Raw genomic sequence first — 23,849 nt, forward strand, 5'->3', positions numbered from 1 at the left:
GCGATAAAGTAATTTTTCTAGTAGATGAATTATACGACACATAATGTTAACTTCCAACGAAAACTACCGACAACTCAGGTTCCCCGTCTTATATGAATTCAGTATTACAAATGCATTCGTCTATATGCATTCGGCATTCGGCTTACTTCATGTGAGCTGCTGCCTTGTGCTTATTTATTTCTAGCATTACTACGTATAGAAATGATAATAGTCCAGCAACAAGAAGATAGCCACATGAACATTTTAATAGAAGTGATACATTTGACATTCACTCGCAAGAATACATGATGAACATACATCGAGTAAACATTAAAACAAAGACGCAAGGAAGACGCAGTTATATTGTAACAAATACAAATAATAATTATTATAATAATACTAATAATAATAATAATAATAATAATAATAATAATAATAATAATAATAATAATAATAATAACAACAACAATTAAATGATATTTAACTATCAAGTTGGCGATGTATCTCCATTTTTTTTTCAAACAAGCTAGGTGTAAGACAGATTGTAAATATGTTTCATCCTCAGAACATACGTTAGCCCTACTGATTAACGCCTCTGAATATTAAAATATGACAGCATTAGCGATATGTAAGGGGATACGTTGTACTACGTACACGCAACACACATTAAACATGTGTAATATTTATTGTAGAAGCAAACGATAACACTCCAGAAACTCTATCAGAAGAGACATTATTTTTATATTTACTCCTTGTATAACAGATAAACAGCTATTTGCGAACAATGTTTAAAACTGGGATCATCGCCTCGGAACTGTCCATGCTCAGTGTGTAAGGTTTAGTCCAGTTAAATGGATAATCGAACATCATACTTACACCCGAAATAATCACAAACCAAACACGGACATAAAACGATCTCAATTAAAAATACATATGCAAACAGAAAAAAGAAACAATTAATATCCAATATTGGGGATCAAAAACAAATTATCTATAATTTATCTCAAAGAGGCATATCTAAGAGCTTTCGGTTATTTTAGTTATTTTAGTTAGAAAATATTTTTTCAGCTTAGTAAGCACATGAAATGCATTGTCTGTCGATTTGTGACACCAAATGATAAAACATCGTAAAGTGCGTGTTTCCGATACTAAAGAATACAGATTTTAACAATATTTTGGATTATTCTGTAAGTTTCATCATAAGCACTAATGCACTAAGTGTGTGATTCGTGTGTTTTTAAAAACACAGTTGATTCATATAATGAGATAGTAAGGAATCCATTTAAGACTCAGATGTGGATATTGATAACGTATTGTATTATTATCAGCAAGTTAAAAGTATTAATTATTCAGTGAGGAGACCAGACATTCCTTGAACAAAGTTAAGAATAAAAAATTGAAAATCGCCAAACTTACCTTTTGCAATCTCCTGTTTAAGAAGTACGAGCCCCTCTTGCTCTGTATTGAATCTCGTTCGACCGTACCCTTGAAGCCGCGCAGGGCCCATCAACAATTTGGCGCCGTGATTTTGCGTCTGATTATACAGTGCGTCCCTTACATATGTCCAATTCTTCGGATTGACGCACAAGTCAAGCGTCTTTGGCACGCAGACGCCATTTGGACGGTTCGGGTTGATACTCTTGTTGCAGTAGAGGTACTTCGAATTGCCGCATTTTGGACACTCCGGCGCGTCTTCGTAGCTGTAAAAGGCGGTGGTCCAGTTTTTCCATAGCCCGTCGATGTTTTTAAGATACTCAAACCCGTGCATTGTGTCATTTGGGCCTTGTTGTCCATTGGGGTCGACAGAGTAGTCACCCGGTTCCCGGTAGTCTTTCTCGATGTCCACATTGCACCTACGCAGCGGAAATATACGATCTAAGTGTTTTTACGTATCTGAGATAAACAGTTATTACTGTTAGCCCTAACGCGTGTATGTTTGATTACTGGTGTATCAGACAAACTTGCTAATCCACCACCTCATTACTGCACGCTGTTAATCCCTGATAAATGAAGAAGCATACTGTGAAAGCAATTTTTAAGCATTTCACAATTTAAACCAAGTGTGTAAACAACGATTTTAGCGTTGAACTTTTAAACTATAACCATAAGTCTATGTTTAATGCAAACTAAGTCGTTCAATTAATGAACTACTTTAATTAATTTTAAATGTCCATCTTACGAAAATGTTAATCTTTTAACAAATGGTTTCCAAAGTGAGTTTAGAAAAAAAACATATTACATGCACGTATGAAATTGTAAATTGAAAATCATAGGAAGCGCGGTTTCTGTAATTCAACGTAGACATATATTTTTCTCTTTCTGTCATCATCCAAATATGTTGTTGTGTCAAGTTTTCTATATCTAAAGAGTGGTGTAATTAAGTCTCGTTTCAAAGTAAACATCAATAAATATAATAAACTGTACATAGTGGCAATCAATTATAATCCTGTATTTATTTTATCGTATACAAATACTCACTCATCGGCCTGTCGGCTTCTGAACTTCTCCCAGATGTAGTCGATGAAGGCGTGGTGCATGTAGAATATGGGGTCGTAGGCCGCCGATCCCAGATAGCCCATATCACCGCCAACCCAGTCGTGTACATCATCGTGTAGTTTTTCTAGGTTGTGCGACGCATTTTTGTACAGAGTTTTTCCTATCGTTATATCCTAAATCAGACAAATTACAAAACTAGACGCAAATTAGCAATAACCAAGGTCAGGTTGATGTGGTAGCAGATCGGGGCGTTTCCGCTTTTGATGAACGGAAGAAGATGAGAATAAAATAGTTTGTTATTATTCAAATGTTTTGTCTTATTTAATTTCAACTTATTTATTGCTATATACCATATATTTTCTCAAACGATTGTAATTCGTTTTTTCATATGGAATCAAACCTACCGCAAAATTGCAAAACGTCATGAGTTCGTCAATGTCCTCCTTACTGATCAGACCATGACACTCTGAAGCTGCGATGTCGCGGCTCACCGGTGTGTTAAAGCCGCCGTAAATGGACTGGAATGGACCCTTGAGAACGGTGCCGACACCGTTGCCGAAGAAGCACTTGCTCCAGACGATTGACATAGACGGTTTTGGCATGTAGTAGTCCATCGAATAGTCCCAATATGGCAGAGACACATCGGGGTCGACCTCTCTGAGCTTCTCCTCAAACCTGAATTAGACCGGAAGTGGAAAATAAGGTAAGCTTTTACCGATTACCGAAAAACAAATTTGTTATTACTTGAAACATAAATCTTGATCTGAACGGGTATGCTATACGTATATATTTGTATATATTTGTTTGCATTTTAATAAGTATGGGAATATGTAAAATTGCTAAAAATCAGAAGGACACACGTGCAGTATAATAACATAAAACCATTTAGAGCTATATTTCACGATGTTCATTAAGAAAAACAGTGAAAAGAGCGAGTATGTAAACAATCCCATATTCTTCCTCAAGAAGGTCGCGATTCGCATGTCCCTACATCAAGTAAAATATTACGAGATAACAGAGCACGATTAAATGCTTTCTGAATGCTTCTTTGTATCGACTACCAATGATTTACAAATGTTGCCACTGTTAGTTACGAAACTTACCCTTTTTCTTTGATCCAAATGTTTGACCTTTATTGTTTTTCTTTTGCATTTAAAAAAAAGAAAAGAAAATTAAACATGATGAATAAAAAATAAAATACTAAAGAAACGTTTATGATATCAGGCTCTCGGCGTTCCTTTATATTATAAAAACGTTGTGAGAGTATCTTCCATACTGATATTGAAATGCAACACTAAACGAATTCAGACATATACATTAACTTGTGTTTACTTCAGAATGAGTTTTGATGATTTCATTTTACTTGTGCTCCCAATGTTATAAAGCAATACACAAATTTTCATATAAATAAATAGTGTATAATAGTTTACTTTTCCATCCATTTCGTTACAAATAAACAATGTCAAACATTATTAGGAAATCCCTAAAATGTCAATTGAGGTGCAAAAACAACACTGGCCATACTTACGCCGCTATAAACACACGGTGCCAAGGGAGGAAGGAGGCCCCGTGGTGCTTTAGGTGTGTGTTAGTGCCATGGAGTCGGCCAAAACTTGCCATTGTGCCATTCTGAATACGCAATTAAATAAAATATTACTTATTTCACAAGTCAGTCAAACAAGTATCTGTTGTAACCATACACATAGGTATATACAATAAAATGCAAATGGTATAAGTCCGCTTTTAAATTAGAAACCACGCATTTAAACGACTGAACAAATGTTTTATTTTCATAAAAAGCCATAAAGACGTACATGAAAAAGAAGAAACATCGATTACACAAACACTTTACACATATGTTCTACTGGCTCCAAGCCTAATTTAAGTTGTTGTTGTCGTGTTCTCCTTCTATATTTCATGCTTTATGTATAAAGGAACAATAATCAAAACGTCCATTTCTGCACCTTTGTTACGTCGTTTTTACCCTGTAAAGAACGTCGAAAGCATCAAACAGCTTATGTAGCTCCGTCTCGTTGAGAACCCGTATGTCGCGTCGCACTCGGGGACCGCTTGGGGGCAGTTGCTTGCCAAACCTGTGTCAACATGTACGACAACGTTAATATAGCAAAGCAGTGAGCATACTACAATACCAGTAATATTTTGCTTCCAAATGATATATTTGGCCAAATCAATTCGTTTTTCACTAAACATTTTAAATTTATGTGTCCACCCAAATACCAAGTAACAAATATTTCAATTTGATAACATACGTTCGCATGTTGCATATTTCCATTTAAATTTCATTTAAATGGCTTAGCGTTATGTTTCATTATAATATATATATTTTAGAGATTCATCATCATCATCGTCGTCGTCGTCGTCGTCGTCGTTGTCGTCGTCTTCGTCGTCGTCGTCATCATCATCATCATCATCATCATCATCATCATCATCATCATCATCATCATCATCATCATCATCATCATCATCATCATCATCATCATCATCATCATCGGCATCATTTTTTATTTCGTCCCCATCAACATCAATAACAAAAACATCATTTTAAGAACCCTCATTATCATTAGTTTTCTTCTTGGTGTTATCATTAAATACAAATAAATTACAAATGAGTTCGTTTACCCTGGACTAACCATTTACGCTTTCGATTATTATTAAAGCCATCAATATTACACTTAATTTAGTTGTGTTCATCAGATTATTATTTTTAGAAGATAGTATTCATCTTCGGACAGAATCAACGTGAAACCGAGTTTGTTTTAGAGCGCTGTACCAGGTCGACAAATTAAATAGCACTGCATGATAATGCATTTCAACTTAATTGCAGGTTGGACACAAACCAGATGCCCTAAATGGAAAGTTTCCATGGCAAAATGAAAAGAAACAAAAACTATTACCAACTGCACATAAATCTGTAGGAGTTAAACGTTTAAGATTTTATTATAATACAGTCCCGCTCGTCTCTTGAAACCCAATAAGGTCATAATGTGTAATGTTAGACACATTAAAGCTTCATCTTAATCAATAGTTTGGTCAATATATGAAAAAATACCACTTAACCCCCCCCCCCCAAATAAAATGCTACAAAGGTATTTTAACTTATCCTGGTGGTGTAAAATGTCTTTTATAGCATTTCAGAAATTTACCAACATCAGGGCATTATAAAGCTGTTGTTTTGAAGATGGCGACCATGATGGCCGCCAAAGCCTATTAATGATATGAGTATTCACTCAAATTTCATTATTTTGGTGTCTATACTAAGGCTTTTGCGGGCAAATAACTCATTAAGAAAATAAAATTATCCTATCATGTTATGTTACATAGAAACCCAACATGACATCCAAATGACCGCTAATACAATGACCGCAAGTGCATAACTAATACTATAACGTAGTATTCTTTTTTCGCAATTTTATAATAAATATGTTTTTCATGTTTTGTTTTAAATATTTATCCCTAGTTTAACCTTGTATTCCGTTATTGAAGGTCAAGCGTCATAAACAACAAAATAAAAATAATCACCAACAAAAATTTCAGGCATGCTTGTGCTAAACACTGCCTCATGCGTGTATGTTTTTTTAGGGTTTCGTCAACACAACAATGCCATTATATTAGGCCTTTTCTGTAGCACTGCAGCATTTCAAATCAGAGCATTTAACAATTTTGTATGTATCATTTTGACATAAATGATTGAATAATAAGTGCAAACACATTCAAACAAGATTTGTCTCCAATATGCAAGGAGGAGATTGAGATTTCCAAGAATAACTGGGGTGCTAATCATCGGAAGATAGTGAAGGGAATAAATGAAGCTAGCGTAAAGCGGAAGTATGATCGTGTAACTATGGCAGGCACTAAAATACATAAAATGTCGTCATTAGTAAAGAAATGATAAAACATTAACAGTTATGCTGCAAAGTAAAGTTGTAGTTCTGTATAAAAGAGAAACACAAGGCAACCAAGCGGAGGTTTTGAGAGTCATAAAGACTGCATTTTCTCTGGTTGCAAGGTTAAATAATACAAATGGTATTTTGGCTGGGTACGTACTGACCAATTTGTTTTAGAGGCCTATGATTACCTTTTATATGTCATATAGTCATTCTATGGACATGACACACGGCTCAAGGTTGCGGCAGTTGGTAATGCTTTTATTGAAGCAGTTCATTCACAAGCTGTCATTGGACCACTAAAAGTTGGACGTGCTGTTCAAATCAATCATCTAAATCGTTTGAAGGTTATTGACTAATGTAGTTGATTTTGTGGAGCCTGATATCCTGGGCAGTGATATAGATTTGTTGGAGATGTCTGTTCTCCCTGCCGCCGGTAGTGTTGTGTCAAAATACTATCACAATTGACGGCAAATGCACTTTTCATGGGATGGGTGTCAATACATATATTACCCCCGCATCACGGACGAATTTTCTGATTCAGCAAAAACAGGCCACAGAGCTGAACAATCGAAATAAGACAACATTCATATCAAGGAGTACCGGTCGACTAGGCATGTGTCACCGGGTATAAATTCATATTTATCGTTAGTAAGTTATTTGTTATTCATGTCGAGTTGTTTTATGTAGCTCTGATATAAAGTCTGTAGTCTTAGTTATTTTATAGTTAACATATAGTTGATTTTAACCTAATTAAGCACGTGCACGTAACAACCAATCATACACTTTCCCTCCTTTATTCAGTTGTTTGCTGAAGGTTGCTTCAGACAGCCATTCAATCTTTGATTGAAACATTATATTATTTGTGTAGGACATTTTATATTCCTGCAGGTAACTTATTTGAATCGTTTATTTATTTTATCGGTCAATTGTTTGTATTGTTATTTAAGACATCTGACGGTTACGGTTGTGTTTATTAGTTATTTATTAAAATAACTTATTGCGAGTAATATTCACACCGCCATGCAACGCTAGTCATTATTAATGTGTATTTCATTTCAATGAATACATATATAATCTTGATTATATACCTAATTGCATTTATTAATTGTTTCTATTTCAGATACCTTTATCGATCAATTAAACATACATTTCGATTTATTCGATTGTTTGTCGTTCGAACCCAACTACGCAACTTGCGCGTAGCTAGGCCGGCAACACATGCTTGTACTGAGGTAGTATTCGAGGACCTGACGCGATTTCTGGAGTATTGCAAGAGGGTCAATATTTTGTGAGAAAGCTCCTTCACCTTCAGGCAGGCAACACCGAATAGGCAAGGAATGATGCATATTTCGCATCAGGCAAGCCAGCACCATACGCAGTCGTCAGTCAAATTAATGCCTATAAGCATGTATACTCCGGGGATAAGTCGTGCATTATATCAACATTAGACTATGTCGGTAACCTCGCCGCAAAGCACAGCCTTCCCAACATTTTAACGTTTGACAATCCCTTATATTGGAAGGCTGCAGAAGTCATCATTGATGTGCCACAAAGAAGTTCCCTGAAAAGTATTGATCTAATGTTTGGGTGTTTTCATACACTCATGAACTTGCTGGGAGCCATAGGATTCATCATTGAAGGAAACGGTCTATAATATACGTGAGAAAACTATGGGGAAATGCTAGTGTGCATATTATGACAGGGAAAGCTATCCAGACGGCTCTGGGGGCCATTTTATTTTCGTATTCACAAGTGCCTAAAAAGCCAGCTCATATGAGGAAGATCCCGATATTTAGTGAATGCTTGATCAGGCAGAGTAGTTGTGCTCTTCAATTCTTAGGGGTGAGACGACGCAGATGCTTGATTATCTGACATTTAGATAAAACTCGAGACGGCCACAGAGAAGAAGGAACACGAACTTGCCTAAAACACAAAGACAAGCAAATTATTGCTAAATTATCACCTTATGGTTAGAAAAGCAAGGAATTTGATCAAGGCGGGTCGCACTGGTTGTTGGGTGATACATTTGCAGGCAGTAGCCGATTGTATTTCCGTCTTTGCTGATACTGGGTACTTCAAATACCTGCGATCTGCTTATAACTATATTCATACAATGAACAGCCTTTATGAAACGCACCCAGAAGTTTATCGTAAGTTTGTTTATGGTTTTCACGTTGTTCGTAGAAGCAATCAGTGATGGGCTCGGCTAAGCAGTGATCTTGCCATTGAGCAAACATAGATGAGGTCTCTTAAGAACACAGATTGTCTCAGTCGCGGCAGTGGTACGACAAGGTAATGCAAAACCGTTCGACCCTTTCTGCATCCTGTAACATCCGAGTACAACAGTGCTATGCAGAATTTCACAGAACTGGCCTATACTACAAGTCCACAACACAAAGACTCAACTGAGTTGCGCATCAACATAGATGCTTCTGATCTCGAGAAAATGCATACAAAGAGTACAACCTGTTCACCCTAAACAGCTTATCCTCTTCGAAAAGCATTGTCAATTGGATGGTGGTGGATCAGATGTGAATGTTCATGCTTCAGGAGGTAGGGAACAAGATCATGAGAAATATCATAGGGAAGTCGCCTTTTTATTTATAAACCTAAGAGGAAAGACAGATACCAAAATCTAAGAATAGCTCCGCTGTTAAATTTGCTTAAGACGGTGCTATTTATCCTGCCCTTCCGTTTCAGCGGTTCCTGGTGGTGACAAAATCTGGAGATCTTTTCTTTGAAGACATATTGTAGTATGAACCGAGTCCCCATCCTCCTTCCCTCTTTGAAGCCAGGAACATAAATGTACTTCGTAAAGCAGATCATTAGTCAATCAGAGATCAAGCTGTAAACGTATCAAGTGAGGCTGTGATGAACTGTGATCCTGAAACAGATATTGTTGCGGTCTTGATAGTGACTCTTTGCCCATCGTTTACCATGGAAAAAGGACGACGCAAAAAAGGCAATAGCCGAGTCTTATGCAGATTGCACGGACACGCAACAGTGGTCTTCGATTGTTACGAAGACGGACCTTCTATCAAAGATATCACACACCAGAGACGTGGACAAACTGTGAACCCGAATAAGAGTTTCAACAATTAGCAGAATGATCATTTCAAAATGAGGACTTTCTTTTCTCTTGACAAAAACAAGGCAGGCATAATTGCTTTGATCAGCACAGCTCCGAATAAAAGGGGATGTTATGTCCCAGTGTCACCAGGGGATGCAGACGTTGTTATCGTTAAAGCAACAGTGGAATGATCCCTTCCATAGCCCTTCAACGTTAATCGGCGAGGATAGAGATTGTGTATCAGAAGATAGTGGACAGCTGAATGTCATCACTTGGATTTTATGATGAATCAACCGCTCAGTGAAATCAACAATTCAATCAAAGTGTTCATTGTCTCCAAAACTATGACGTTTTACATCAAATTCTTCACTTTTGAGTCAAACGTTATGTGATCCTTCTCATTGTGGCGCTGGTGATGTTTGGAAGCCATTTTGGATGTATGTGTTTCATAATAAACTTACACTATGTCTGATGATCTTAAAGAGTACTTGGTTCCCGAAACCTGGATATAGACACCAAAAACATCAAATGTGAGTGGATAGTTACGAAGTTTTGATCATAACTAGGTTTTGCGGCCATCATGAAAAACAAAAACAATTTGCCGGAGGATCGATTTCGCTAAACTCTTTATATGTTATAAAGAACGTGCTACCCTACCAGGATCAGTAAAAATAATTTTTGTAGCAATTTTGGGAGGGTCAAAGTATATATTTACCTGACTTAAATTTTATCAAAACCAAAAGTCAGAAGTTCAACAATAAACAAGAAGAAGAAACAAGATGAAGATGACGAAACATGATGATGTTCATGATGTTTATGTGATGGAGTGATGGTAATGATGATGAAGATGATGATGAAGAATAAGAATAATAATAATAAGATGATGGTGATGATGACGATGATTATGTTGATGATGATGCTGATTATGATGATGATGATGCTAATTATGATGATGATTATGATGATGATGATTGATGATGATGATGATGATGATGATGATGATGATGATGATGATGATGATGATGATGATGATGATGATGATGATGATGATGATGATGGTGATGATGATGATGATGGTGATGATGGTGATGATGGTGGTGATGGTGATGATGATGATGATGATGATGATGATGATGATGATGATGATGATGATGATGATGATGATGATGATGATGATGATGATGATGATGATGAAAATGATGATGAAAATGATGATGATGAAAATGATGATGATGATGATGATGATGATGATGATGATGATGATGATAATCATGATGACCGTGATGATGATGATGAAAATAAAACTTGCACAAGCTCATCTTTTTAAATATAAAAACAGATATATGTAATATATATACTGACATCATTTGTTCGAATTGCTTGAAAGTAATATTGTCGTTGTCATTCGTTTTGTTGGTTTCGAGTAGATCCACCAAGAACGTCCGCATGCAGGACTGTTCCGTCAGGTTTTCGCTATAAAAAGGCTCGTCCTGTAATAAAAATTAGCAGTGAGAACTCGATAGATATAATAGCAAATATGGGAGTCCATAAGGATGATTATTATGTGTTTTGCAGATTTAAACAGTTTGTTTCGCAATCAAAACAGAGTACCTGGTCAACGTGCAAATTACTCGTGTAACAAACCCAAAGTAAATGTAAGCTATTCAAGGAGTTGTCAATACGATAAAATCCACACGCGTACACTACAAATGACGTAATTACATATTTTTTCTTTCGACTTAAGTGTTATATGTTTATCTCAACGCGATTTGATTATTGCAAATTTTAAATGTTACCGACGGATAGTTATCGTTTGGTTTCAATTGACAGATTATACATAAACCTTACGATTTATTTAATTTAAGTTGTATTCATATTCAAAAAGTGATATAAAAATAACGTTTTTAACAAAGCGTTTTAAAGTATGTAGTTACTTTGTAATTAATGAGAAAACGTATTAATTACAGTTACATTTGCAAAATATACAAAGTTAGAAACGTAAAACGGTTACAAAGAGAGTCGTGCTTCAATTTTTAATCGAAGCATACACAAACTATAATAAGTTACATCTATTTGCTTCGTTTCTTTTACAGATTCAACATTGAATGTTGTTCAACGCTGTAAACGGAGTGTTCCAGGTGAAACTGGTATATGTCGAAATAAAAGGTTGAGGTAATAAGTTGAATAATAACAAATCGATTGTTTTGTTTGTGTGTTCCTTTATATTTTGGCACATTTTCAGCACCAGGTTTGTATTTAGAGTCTGCACTTGTTTATCAACTAGTTACATTTAGCATGCTCTGCACTGTTTGTTTTTCATTTCATAAAAATATTTTTCATTGTCCTGGTGTATCAATCAGTCTTTATTGTTTGTACATTCGACTTTCCAAACTTTATATAATGATAATAATAAGAAATAACTGGTACAATAAAACTCGAAAATGCATATCCATGGGTGTGATGCAGATAATAATTGCAGAGCTGAAAAAAACACATTCGCAACATACCGCAAGTAATAGCTTTTATCTATTGTCTTTTATCTCATTTAATTTTTGCATCAAACACCCTTACGCAGATGATCAGAATAACAAATTTAATTAACAATTGTCAAAGTATTTTAAGTATATTATGGAATTGAGTAAGCAGACAATGTTACTTAATGTATATTAACTAGGTAACCTTTGTATTAAATATACATCATCATTTGTGTATTCATTATTTCATATGCATTTAACGCGTGTATGCTAAAAGTAAGAAGGCATACGGACATAACATATAATGTAGCTAGTTTTTTACAACAATGTTTACACTTGGTTGGATACACCTACCACTTGACTTGGTTGTGTGTTTTCTATAATATGACCCGATATCCAAAATGCGTAGTTTATGTAGATGGGATATACCAATACTTTGACAATAAGCTTTATACACATACTCAAGTAGACTGTGCTAGTACACATGCATAAAAAAGGGTCATTGAAAGCGATTTGTGCCCTTGACTTGGTTGGTTGTTTTCTATAATATGACCCGATATCCAAAATGCTTAGTTAGATGGGATATACCTATATTTTGATAATAAGCTTAATACACACACTAAAGTGGATTGTGCTTGTTGACACAGCATGAAAAAATGTGTTACTGAAAGCGAATTGTAACTTTGATCTCCAATAATATGTGCACACATATTGATACAATGTCAAAAACGACAACAAATTGTTCAGTGACAAGAAACTTTTATTACGCTTTTTGTCACTCGTAGTGGGATAAAATGCATATATTTTACATACTTATTTAACATTATATAGTGTATACATAATAAGTTAACAACAAGAAGTTTTAACTTTTCTATCTCCAGAAATTACACTATGCGTATGCCTACCCCCGTTCATTATCACGAACTGGATTTCAGTATAAATTTGCATATCACATCTATTTGATTTGTTTAAGTTTCTTATGAAAAACGACAGTTATACACTCTGATATGTTATCAAATTTGGATAAATATTGATATTATAAAACATAAATAAGGCTATCTAAAGTTCACAAAAGTCCAAAGGCAACCCATGCATACAGCTGCACTTCATCACATAATGTCAAGGTATTTCCATACTTACATAGCACAATATATATATATATATATATATATATATATATATATATATATATATATATATATATATATATATATATATATATATATATATATATATATATATATATATATATATATATATATTGTAATGGAGACAATATCTACATTATCACTATAAACAGCCATGTTGCCATTAGCATCAACAGAGGTGCCAGCTTGTTTCTGGGCTTTAACAGAATTCGACACTGATGGATGCAAATAAGTGGAGACCTTTAAACCCGTTTTCAAATCCACAGCATCCACCTGAGTTCTATCCGGAATCACTATACTAATCACAAATTATTTTGTGTTACTTTATATATTCATTTACATCAACTTCATTTTTCAAAAAAAAAATCGTGTGAAAGAAAATGATCCGATCAAGTATTCACTAAAGTTTGATGAATGCAGAGTATCTCTTTTTAAAAAGGACGTATGCGCAAAAAAAACACGTTTATTTAAAAAAAACGATCTGTTGGATACCGGTTACCTGTGTCATAACCTAGTAAGCACGTCAAAGAGACAAATTGTATTTTACGAAAGCCGATGTAGACTATATTGGGGATTCATACATCAAGTCTGAAATCCAATTAAACACGTGCAGTTAAAAACAATAACTTATTTAAAATGTGTTATACGTAAAAAACTTAAGTTAAAGCAAATATGTTGCCGTGCATTGTTCAAATACATACAATATTTTTAGATGTATGGACTATTTAAAATATTACTTTGAAAGAGGGTGTCCAGTTGATTTTTGACCTAGTTATTGGACTTTTACATGGGCGTAGTACATTTTAAATGTATAGTAACCTCAAATATTGAAACAGACTATAGATAACAAGCGCGTGGAGAAGTAATTGACGGGTGACGTAAGCATGGTCACGTGAGTTAATCAGGTTAGTGTAACAGACATGAGAGTTGTGTTGACATATGCGATTCACGCTTGTTTAACAATTTTGGAGGTTTTTTAAGCATGTGGAATAATCTTGTGATTTTTACCGGATATATCTGTGCACATTCTTCAATGATTAACAAGAGGCACCACATTTGGAGCTGTACATGGGGTGATTTTAATATTCTCATGTAATTGATAATTTGTAGCAGTCTAGCTAGGATACTGCCGAAAAGGTAGTTATGATGTCTGTACAACAAAATTAATTGAACATGGTACACAATATTACAACCTCGATATTGCAACAAAACAAACGGCGGCTGGATGCACAATAGGTAAAAAAATTAGTACATGTAGTTCTTAATATGTGTCTTACACTATAACATGGATGCACTGTTAAACATACATGCTATGCATGCGCATAAGTTTAGGAGCAAAACTTAAATCAACAATAGTATCATAGAGGTATATTACAGCACTTGTGACTATAGGATTGTTGTAGTGCATAGGCACTTGAAAAGATGATCATGTTATATAACACAGTGCGACATTTTCTTGCAAAAATTAAATCAAAAATAGTATTATAGTAATATATTACATTACTTGTAACTATAGAATTATTGTAGTGCATAGGCACTTGAAAAGATGCTCATGTTATACAACACAATGACATTCTCTTGCATTGAGAAGTAAAATTAACTATGCGTGTACAACTCAACTTATATAATATGCTGCTATATGCATGGAAGAGACATATAACAATGTTTATAAATTAGTGAAGTAATTTTTAAGTACTTGAAAATAATTAGATTATCTAGAAACTGTATTCATTAGTATTTGCATGAATTTGGAAGTGCTTTTTAATACAATAGTTGAAGAACTTAATAGTAATTCTTTATATTTTAACATATTTGGTCTGCAGAAGTAATGTTTCTTAATATATGTTTTCCTATCTGACTCAAAGAATGGGCATTTCAGCAACAAATGGAATTCATCTCCTACATCATTAAGATTACAGAGTGTGCATTTTCTCTCTGAAATATCAATATTTTCCCATCTACCGGTTTCTATTGGGAAGTAATGATTGCCAGTTCTAAATCGTATCATTCTTATCGATTCTTTATTACTTAATTTCAGCAAATAACTTTCAAGATTCATATTGTCTTTTATAAGTGAGTAATTTATACCCTTACTAGAGTTAGCTAGAGATGTATGCCAACTTTGGACATTTTGACCTAAAAGGATATCCTTTATTTTATATTTAACAGTTGTGTCCCTTATACAATTTTGATGTAGTCAAATATCATTTCTCCCAGTCTCAACTAGTATAGATTTAACTTTTTTTTATCCATTTTGACTCAAAATCTGGCAGATTAAGCATATATTTGTAAATCCTAAAAGCTATTTTACTTTGTTTTCCTGTAATAAGTCTATTCCAATATCCTATCATTCTGCTCTTAATAGTGATTTCAATAGGGTACCGACCTGATTCAGCGTACAACACATACAATGGTGTGCTTTGTCTGAGATGAAGTACTTTTCTAATGAATTCACAGTGGATTTTTTCTACAAGTGTACAATCTTCATATCCCCAAATTTCTGAAGAGTATATTAAAATTGTTGTTATAGTATTATCAAACAGTTTGAATATTAGGTCAATTGGTAAATTTAAATTGTAAATACGTTTATACAGTAAGTGAAGAGCTTTTCTAGCCTGCTGTGCAAGATGTTTTCTGGTTGTGAGGAAACTGCCAGACTTTGCAAAAAAGGTACCTAAATATTTATAGCTTTTAACAATTTCTAGTGCTGTATCACCAATTTTAAAGGAATAATTTCTGTCAACTCTTGTTCCAAATATTAAGACTTTAGTCTTGCTTATGTTTATATTCAGATTCCAAGTATCACAATATTGAACAGAATCATTTAAGCAATTTTGTAATTTAATGGGGTCTTCTGCTAGTAATACTGTATCATCGGCATATAATAGTATTAGGCATTTCAAGAAGAGCTCTGCCTCATTTTCAGTGTGTGGAAGATCTATTCCTGAGTTACCTCTTTTTACTAAAAATGCTTCTAAGTCATTTTAGAATAGTGAAAACAGCATAGGGGAGAGATTTTCACCCTGCCTAACTCCACAATTGCATCCAAAAAAGGGGGATTTTTCACCATTTAAGGAAATACATGATTTGATATTAGAGTACATGTTTTTTATTATATTACAAAAAATGCCATTGATATTATTTTCTAGTAATTTTACTAATTTTTAATAAAATACAGAAAGCTAGAATTTGTTTATAAAACGAAACGTTAGAAATTAACAAAGGGTCTCCTAGTTAATTTTTCGAAAGTTTGTCATTATTTGTAGCTGAGCAAACACGCGTACATTCACAAACAAGTTAAATTAGCAACAAAACTCCACATAATGTATTTATAACACTGATGCTACATTCAAATTAACTTTTTTTTCAATCCGATAAACAGCCGATTAACAATTGAATTGATAAAATCATTCAAACTAGCACATTACATTTGAAATGCAAACGGTATTTTATATTTATATTTTATATAATTGTAAAGAGGTAAGTAACTAGTGTGCCAATTTATCTGAATTTGAAAACAAAGTTAGTATATCTTAAGGTAAATATGTATACTACTTTATTAGTTTTATGTTTTCGGTACCACTATTATAATAATTGTTCCGACTTAGTAAACAGCTTGTCATCAATAAGATCAATTGTAGCATTAAATGTACTTATTAACTTTAATTGATGATAATTTTCAATGAAAAACGTGTTTTATACAAACAAAATGTATAGTTAACTGTGCCGAAGATAGTCGTATACCCACACCCAAACACACCGTACGAAAGTCAGAAAATAAACCGGTAATTATTAACTGACAAACTACATTTACATATGATTTATTCAACAAACTCGACATTATAGCTCGCAGAAAAACATGCATCTTATTCTTTGGCGTATTAAACTAAGTGTGTTTGTTGTAATGCTATATATACTCTACTCGTAACTATATACGAATCTAATACGAATGATTTTAGATTATTTTATTTGCATACGCAGTTGTGTTAAAAAGTGAGGCATAATGCCCTTCAATAGAATTTAGCTAAATTTTACTACTTGTTTACGCCATTTTAATGTTTAATGTTGAACAAATCGCATTAGTGTTTTGCAAAACATTAAACAAATATGAACTGTGCTAAATGTCAATATGTCATGAATGATTATAACCATCGAGCATATGATGCCCTTATAACATGGTTGTATATGTGTTGCTTGTATTTTTTCTTTTTTTTTCTAAAATGATAAATTGTATTACTTCATGAACAATTGAATACCAACACGTACTCACACATTATACTTATTGATGATTTGCGGCAACACATGTTTATACACTATTTCAAAATGTTACTTTAAGAAAACACTTTTCATTTAAATGACATAGATTATTCATTAACTTTGTGTCACATTTGCAAATCTTGGCAATTTACCGTGCAACGTTTTATATTTGCTCGCATATCTATTTTTTTTTCGAAACAAAGAAAAACACACAATAATTTTGAAAGTGATGACCTCACAACAACAAAACACACACTGTCACTGCTTCGTGTAACAAATCTTCAAACTGCAACATTGACTTACGAAAATACAAAGCACTTTACCTTTGCACGTTCTTCACACTCTATGACTGCCGGCGGTTTTTCCCAGGTCGATTTGACTGCAAGAACACCCGCACACCAAACACTCAATAAAACTACTCCTTTGCCAAACATCGCAAAGCCTTTCTCCACAGCTGAAACAAAGAAGATCCAAACGAAGGATATGACAAAACTGCCTTAAATGTTCTTATTAGTATTTTTATAATTGTCGAATTATCAATCATGTTGGTAACATTGATATCCTGGTATTCATGACAGCTCACATATCCTTAAAATGTTTAGATTTTATTATCGGTTGGAGCGAAAAAGCCGTATCAATCTTGTTTGTTGTACAATTTCCTAATCATTTCCAAGAGGATGTCGGAATAGGTTTAGCGAGATTGTTTATGTTCAAACCTTTTTCTGTTTTTAAATGTAGCGAGAGCTTTTCATTTGGTTTATTATATTTTTATTTCTTATGTACTGAATTGTGTCTTTGTTATATCGTTTTCCTGACGTATATCATGCGCAGCCATTTACAAGTATTTATTTCATCATAACATTACTTATCAAACCATTTATTTTATTTTTGTTTTCTTGTGCGAGAATTCGCACAATTTATCAGCAGATCGAACATTGGTTCTACCAGAGCTAAAATAACTCGGTGAATTCCTGAGCGACATCATCGATAGGCCGTGTGCGTGTTCAGTGAAGATAAAAGGTTGATTAATACTTCAGTTTTGCGGAGCAGTCTATTTTATAAAACATAGGCTTAATCAGTTTCAAAAACTAGTCCGGTTTTCATCTCTTTTTCTCAAGATTCATGTCTAAGATTGTGATCATGATCTTTATCAGGGTGCAGGATCAACGGAATTTTTAGGGGTTTACACACGGGCCGGAGAGAATGTAACCACACCGTTAAGAAGTTTATTTTGCAAAAATCTTAAGTTTTTGAGATACATTTACATACATCTTTAATGCATTAAATACACTTGTTCTTGCCGTTTATGCCGATATCTTTCGATTAAAGAATAAACCCTTTCAATGCGTCTGATATCGGTTCCAACATTTCACGTTGCGTGCTACCTACCCGTTAAAATGAATCCTGTACACGTGTAATTTTTGGCCAAGAACACAGGCTTCTTAACTAATATTATCCCAATGTTATTACATTGTCATAAACAGCATAAAACTGTATTTTATGCACTAGTTGAAATTCTTAACAAAAATTATTCTAAAACGTTATTGGAAAAAAACACCACTTACCGGCGTCCATTAACGTCCAAATGTGAACCCCATAAAGTCACGTGATCCTGCACCCTGTTTATGCATTGATATGTTAAACGAAAAGCATGCATGATTTTATAATTTATTTATTTCGACGTAACCCAGTCGGCATATATTTACATCGTTTTGGCTTCTTATTTGCTGATGCGTGATAACTTAAAAAAAACTAATTTATTTTTATTTATTAAAATTAAACCATTCGACCTTTCAATACAAAATATAAAAGGACATGCCATAGGTGTAAATTCGCATTATGGTAATAACGATATATTGCGTACACAGTCATTGGAAAATACAATAAATGAACTTACCTGAAGGCAAATATATTTATCAAAAATATTTATTCAAATACAACTATTTGACCGTCTTATACAAAATATAAAAGGCAAATGCAATATGTATTGCAGTTAGTGATATGTTATGTTGGGCGTACACGATAAGTTGTTATCTTGGATTACAGGAATGATTGGATGAATGTAATGATTGGATGAATGTAAATGATAACTGCTCATCAGGGAAGCTTACAACTGTTTAATCAATTATTAGAGTAGCATGCATTGACATGGTTTAAGTGATTTAAACGGTGTTGTTTCGCATGAAATATGCCCCTTGCTCCTAATAAAAGTATCCTGTACTCTTACTTTAAGGTATAAAAATAATGAAAAGGCAATGAATCAAAGGATGCGCGGATAGAATAGCTAACACCAGAAACCAAACGTGCATGCTCGCTAGACTCCTAGGCAAATGATTATGCAGCAATATAAGATACACAATTGTTATCCTATAAGTAAGTTAAACGTATTAGTCACTGCATGGTGTTTTTTACGATCAAAACTGTGGCCATAAGGAGTTAATGTAACTCATCCTTGAGTCGGACGGTTTAACTGTATGAGACTATAATAACAATATATTTGATCAAAGCAGGCACTCAGCAAATGCAGGCCTTAACAATCATATCATATGAATCTATTGTAAAAATAATTATTTGATTCCATCTTATGTTTATTGAGAAATAGTTGATAAACAATACCCCCATGAGTCGGACACATTCGCCCGTAACACGGACACATATTTGTATGTAGCATTGTTTTGGTTATCCTTTATTATTTTGTCAAAATGTTGACGAAATACGTTATAAAAGGAGCGGTAAAAATAACAAGAATTTCAGCACTTTACAATCCTACAAGGGCGTCTGCATTTTCAAGTACTCTCCATTGAACAAGGTGTAAGGAACATGTCACGTGCTTTATTGGATAGCCCCTATCAGATAACCTCCATTGCTCTTGTAAAACAAGGACCCAAACTAACTGCGCCTCGCCACCATGAAAAGTGCCCAATCCATTGCCACATGTAACCTTGGATCTTTAATTCACTATCAATGCTGATAACCGGGACCCTCTTCATATTATATGGCTGATGGCGGGATAGTGTTTTTTCTTCATTTATTATTTAAGCAAAGCATGACCTTAACTATTTATTCCATGTTTTAAACCGGTTTCTTTATTTATTCAGCGAAAAAGGGATTTCATTGTGAAATGTCTGTTTTATTTTACATTCTATATAAAAACATGCCGTACTGAATGTTGTAGAATCGTTTATACAATTAACATTGCGACCTGCGGTCTATGAAAACCATGCTTAATGCACAAGCGTGAAATGTCTCTAATGATTAGCAAGAGCAGTCTGCACAGGCTTAAAAGTGGAAAGTGTCGTCCCTAGTTAGCGAGTGTAAACTGCACATGCTCATCATTGACAACACTATATGCATATGCATTGAACCCAGCTTTCCCAGGCTCATATACATGCGTCAATTTCATGTTTTGCATAAATGCAGAAATCTTAATTAGAGTGACCGCCAAGTTCCTCAACAAGCTCTCCTATCTGGTAATACTGTGAAGATAAATAGAATGGGGATTTTTTAAGTAGAAGCTTGTGTTTTGAAGTTTAGTTAAGACTTATTCTACTTTGTCAACAAATGCTTACATTTTAAGCTGTCAAACAGGGTCAACATCGGATACAGTACTTACTCTTGCATATATCTGTTTTGCTGTGCCGATTGGGGGTTTGCAAGCATCTGTAGTTGATGGTACGGGTGGTAAGGGGTCTTCCTCAGGGCCTGCAGGAGGTTCGGCCGAAAATCTGGGTCAACGCACCACAGCGAACCCTTACCAATCGTCTGCAAACATAACATTATTGAAAACACTTTCAAGAGTTTCACAGTTTTCTGTGCTCTTCAAGTAAAATCAGAAAACAACATTTTGTTAACTATACTTTTTGTTTACATGTATGTCAAATGACATGTCTATGTCAATGTAGGTCAAATCACCATTAATTTTCAATAGATTTCTATGTCATGCATCTTATTAGTTTGTATTTATTCCGTTAACCTTGACCCAATAATTCAAAGTTACTTTATTATGAATAATGCTAAAGAATATTAAATTAAAAAAAAAAAATTTCCATATTAAAAAAGGGAATTTACAAAATAAATAAAAGCTTAAAAAATTGTCATTCATTTTGATATTATATAATTATAATTTATGTTTGAAAAAAAATTAAGATGACACACAGCTTGAATTTGCCATTAATTTTCCAAAAGAGCTAACAAATTGAACATAAAAACCTAGGGTTGTCTGACGCTTTATTGAAAAATAATATGCTTGCTCCTTCTAAATGGTCTGTCAAGAGCATAACTATCATGAACAGTGAAATACTGTCTGCAAATATCAGTTTCTATCACAAGTGGAAGTGGCGGTATTGATTGTCAAGCAACACATTTCCATGGATACGGAAGAGTCATTATAAAACTCCATAAATCGGTTCCCAAATTTCGTGACAAAGGGAGGATCATCACTAGGATGGAATGAAATGAAAAATTAACATAATTTTAATCCTAGTTCTTCAAATTTAACAAAACTGAAAAGTCAATTTACCAGATGTTTTGTGAGGGGACCTAACTTTGACTTAGATAGGAAAGCTTCCACATGTAAGGCTAATTGATGCAAATGTTAACCTTCATTACATTACTATATAACTAATTAATTTGTCACGCAATGTTCACATAATTTTCTTTTAAGCTTTAATCACGACTTTCACAAGACCAGAGAGTATTTTATTTTGATACATTTAATTGCATGTTAAGATATTCAATGCATTAGCATAAAAAATCAACAATTAAGCACATACATTTTACAATTTTACACTTAACATCATCAATTATAAATGAGGCATCAATATGAAATTATATTTAAAAATCTCAGTAACTCTTCTTGTCGCTACTCAAAGTGTGTATCAATCCATCACACCATATGCCAACATGACATCAGCTCAATTTTTTAACAGCAAATATAACCATTATAATCATCAGAAGTTATTACTTAAGTTTTGTATAAATTATCTACTTCATTCCTTGCTTAACAGGCACGACAAGGCTATTATCTTATCACATAATTATGAAGGGAGCTGACATAACTTTGCTGATAATACAATCTATTAGCATACATAGCATAGCAATTAAGCTGATAGTGTACCATAAACAAAAATTTTATGAATATTTTAATTGAGATAATTTTAGTTAAGCTCAGCAAATTTCAATTGCATAAAAAATCTTTAAGTTATTTGCTTGAATCAACTTACAACTTTTATTAGTTGTTCTCTTACCTCTATTTATGCAAAAATGCATATTATGTGTTTTAAAAATCTAGAAATTGTGTTGTTATTTGTTGTTATGAGTAATTTGCTAGTGTTTTATTTCTTCTTCAGATAAAATGGTAAGCAAGACTTCTCGCAACCCTTGTACATGATTGTTGAAGCTGTTGTAACAAGCTCAGAAGTTTTGTGTTACTACTTAAGCCTCAGATACTCACTATTCTAAATGCATATCAATTCTACATTGCCCCAGGTGTGCAAAGGCATTAATTACTGGTCACATCTCAGGGGCACCCAGTGGTCTGGAGTGGATACCAGGGCCTGAGAGATTAGATTACATCTGCTCTATGTACTCAACTCAACAGCCTTGTCAAACTTGCATAGACACACACACACACACACACACAAAATAAAGCCCTAGTGTGTATTAACATGCATGAAAGTGTTGATCAATTTAGATACAAGTGGGTTGAACATGTACTTATGGGTCGGAGCTTGAAAGCCTTCTTTGTTAAACAAGAAACGGTTCGAGAAGATGGGTGATGCTCCCCAAAGTTTTTTTGTCATAATATTGCACTATATATATTCAGATAAAAGGAAACGGCTAGTAGTTGGGGGAACAATAATTTCACTATATGTACAGTTAATGGAAAATTTCAAAGGGCCATAACTCTGTGAAAAATCATCCGACCATAACCGGCTGATAATATGCACATCTCCTCTTAGTAGTGAAGCTTCCCATAAAGTTTAATTGAATTCCGGTCATTAATGGCTGATAAATAGCCCGGACATAAATTGTGCACGGACGGACGGACACACGCACGGACAGACGAAGCGGCAACTTTATGCTCCCCCCCAAAAAAAATAATTGGGGGAGCATTAAAAAAATAAAGCTAAAACTGAGCATTTACAGCCATAATCCTATCTTTGGCAATCATATTTTAACTGTTAACAATTAAGCATCCTCAAACCCCCATTTTATTTTCAAAATGCATGTATATAAATTCATCAAAACCAAGCTCCAATTATTTTGTTTTATGACACTTCCCTTGCAACTATTAAGTACATAATTCAATCTTGACTATCTGGTGGATGAGCAAGTGTTTCAACAAGTGCCTTGTGAACTTAACATACCATACAATTTTGATCTCACTTTTAAAAAGTTCTTGCAGGATGCGATTCGCTTATGTACCAGAAAACTACAGACAACCAAATTATAATATTAAGTTATCAGTTATGTAGCATGAACCAGGTATTTATATCTGCATTGCTATCTGATAATG

At 34.0% G+C, this 23,849-nt stretch overlaps 2 protein-coding genes across 10 annotated transcripts in view; both read right to left on the minus strand.

Moving 5' to 3' along the window:
- LOC127871775 (DNA annealing helicase and endonuclease ZRANB3-like) overlaps positions 1-23,849 on the minus strand; it is a 238,710-nt gene that overhangs the window by 162,607 nt on the left and 52,254 nt on the right. The gene's annotated exons all lie outside the window — the stretch shown is intronic.
- Positions 1,310-19,396, minus strand: LOC127871777 (putative tyrosinase-like protein tyr-3). Of its 2 annotated transcripts, XM_052414961.1 has the most exons (9): positions 19,230-19,341; positions 18,898-18,951; positions 17,656-17,786; positions 10,816-10,943; positions 4,460-4,568; positions 4,004-4,104; positions 2,880-3,150; positions 2,458-2,648; positions 1,310-1,832 (listed from the first exon to the last, which is right to left on the minus strand). In XM_052414961.1, exons 2-9 carry the CDS (start codon positions 18,905-18,907, stop codon positions 1,325-1,327), a joined length of 1,449 nt encoding a protein of 482 aa, XP_052270921.1. In that variant the 5' UTR covers positions 18,908-18,951; positions 19,230-19,341; the 3' UTR covers positions 1,310-1,324. The 2 variants fall into 2 exon arrangements, with proteins under 2 accessions (XP_052270921.1, XP_052270922.1); XM_052414962.1 differs by lacking the exon at positions 18,898-18,951 and having other exon boundaries at positions 19,230-19,396.

The sequence above is a fragment of the Dreissena polymorpha genome, chromosome 3 (assembly GCF_020536995.1).
Source record: "Dreissena polymorpha isolate Duluth1 chromosome 3, UMN_Dpol_1.0, whole genome shotgun sequence".
Taxonomy (NCBI): domain Eukaryota; kingdom Metazoa; phylum Mollusca; class Bivalvia; order Myida; family Dreissenidae; genus Dreissena; species Dreissena polymorpha.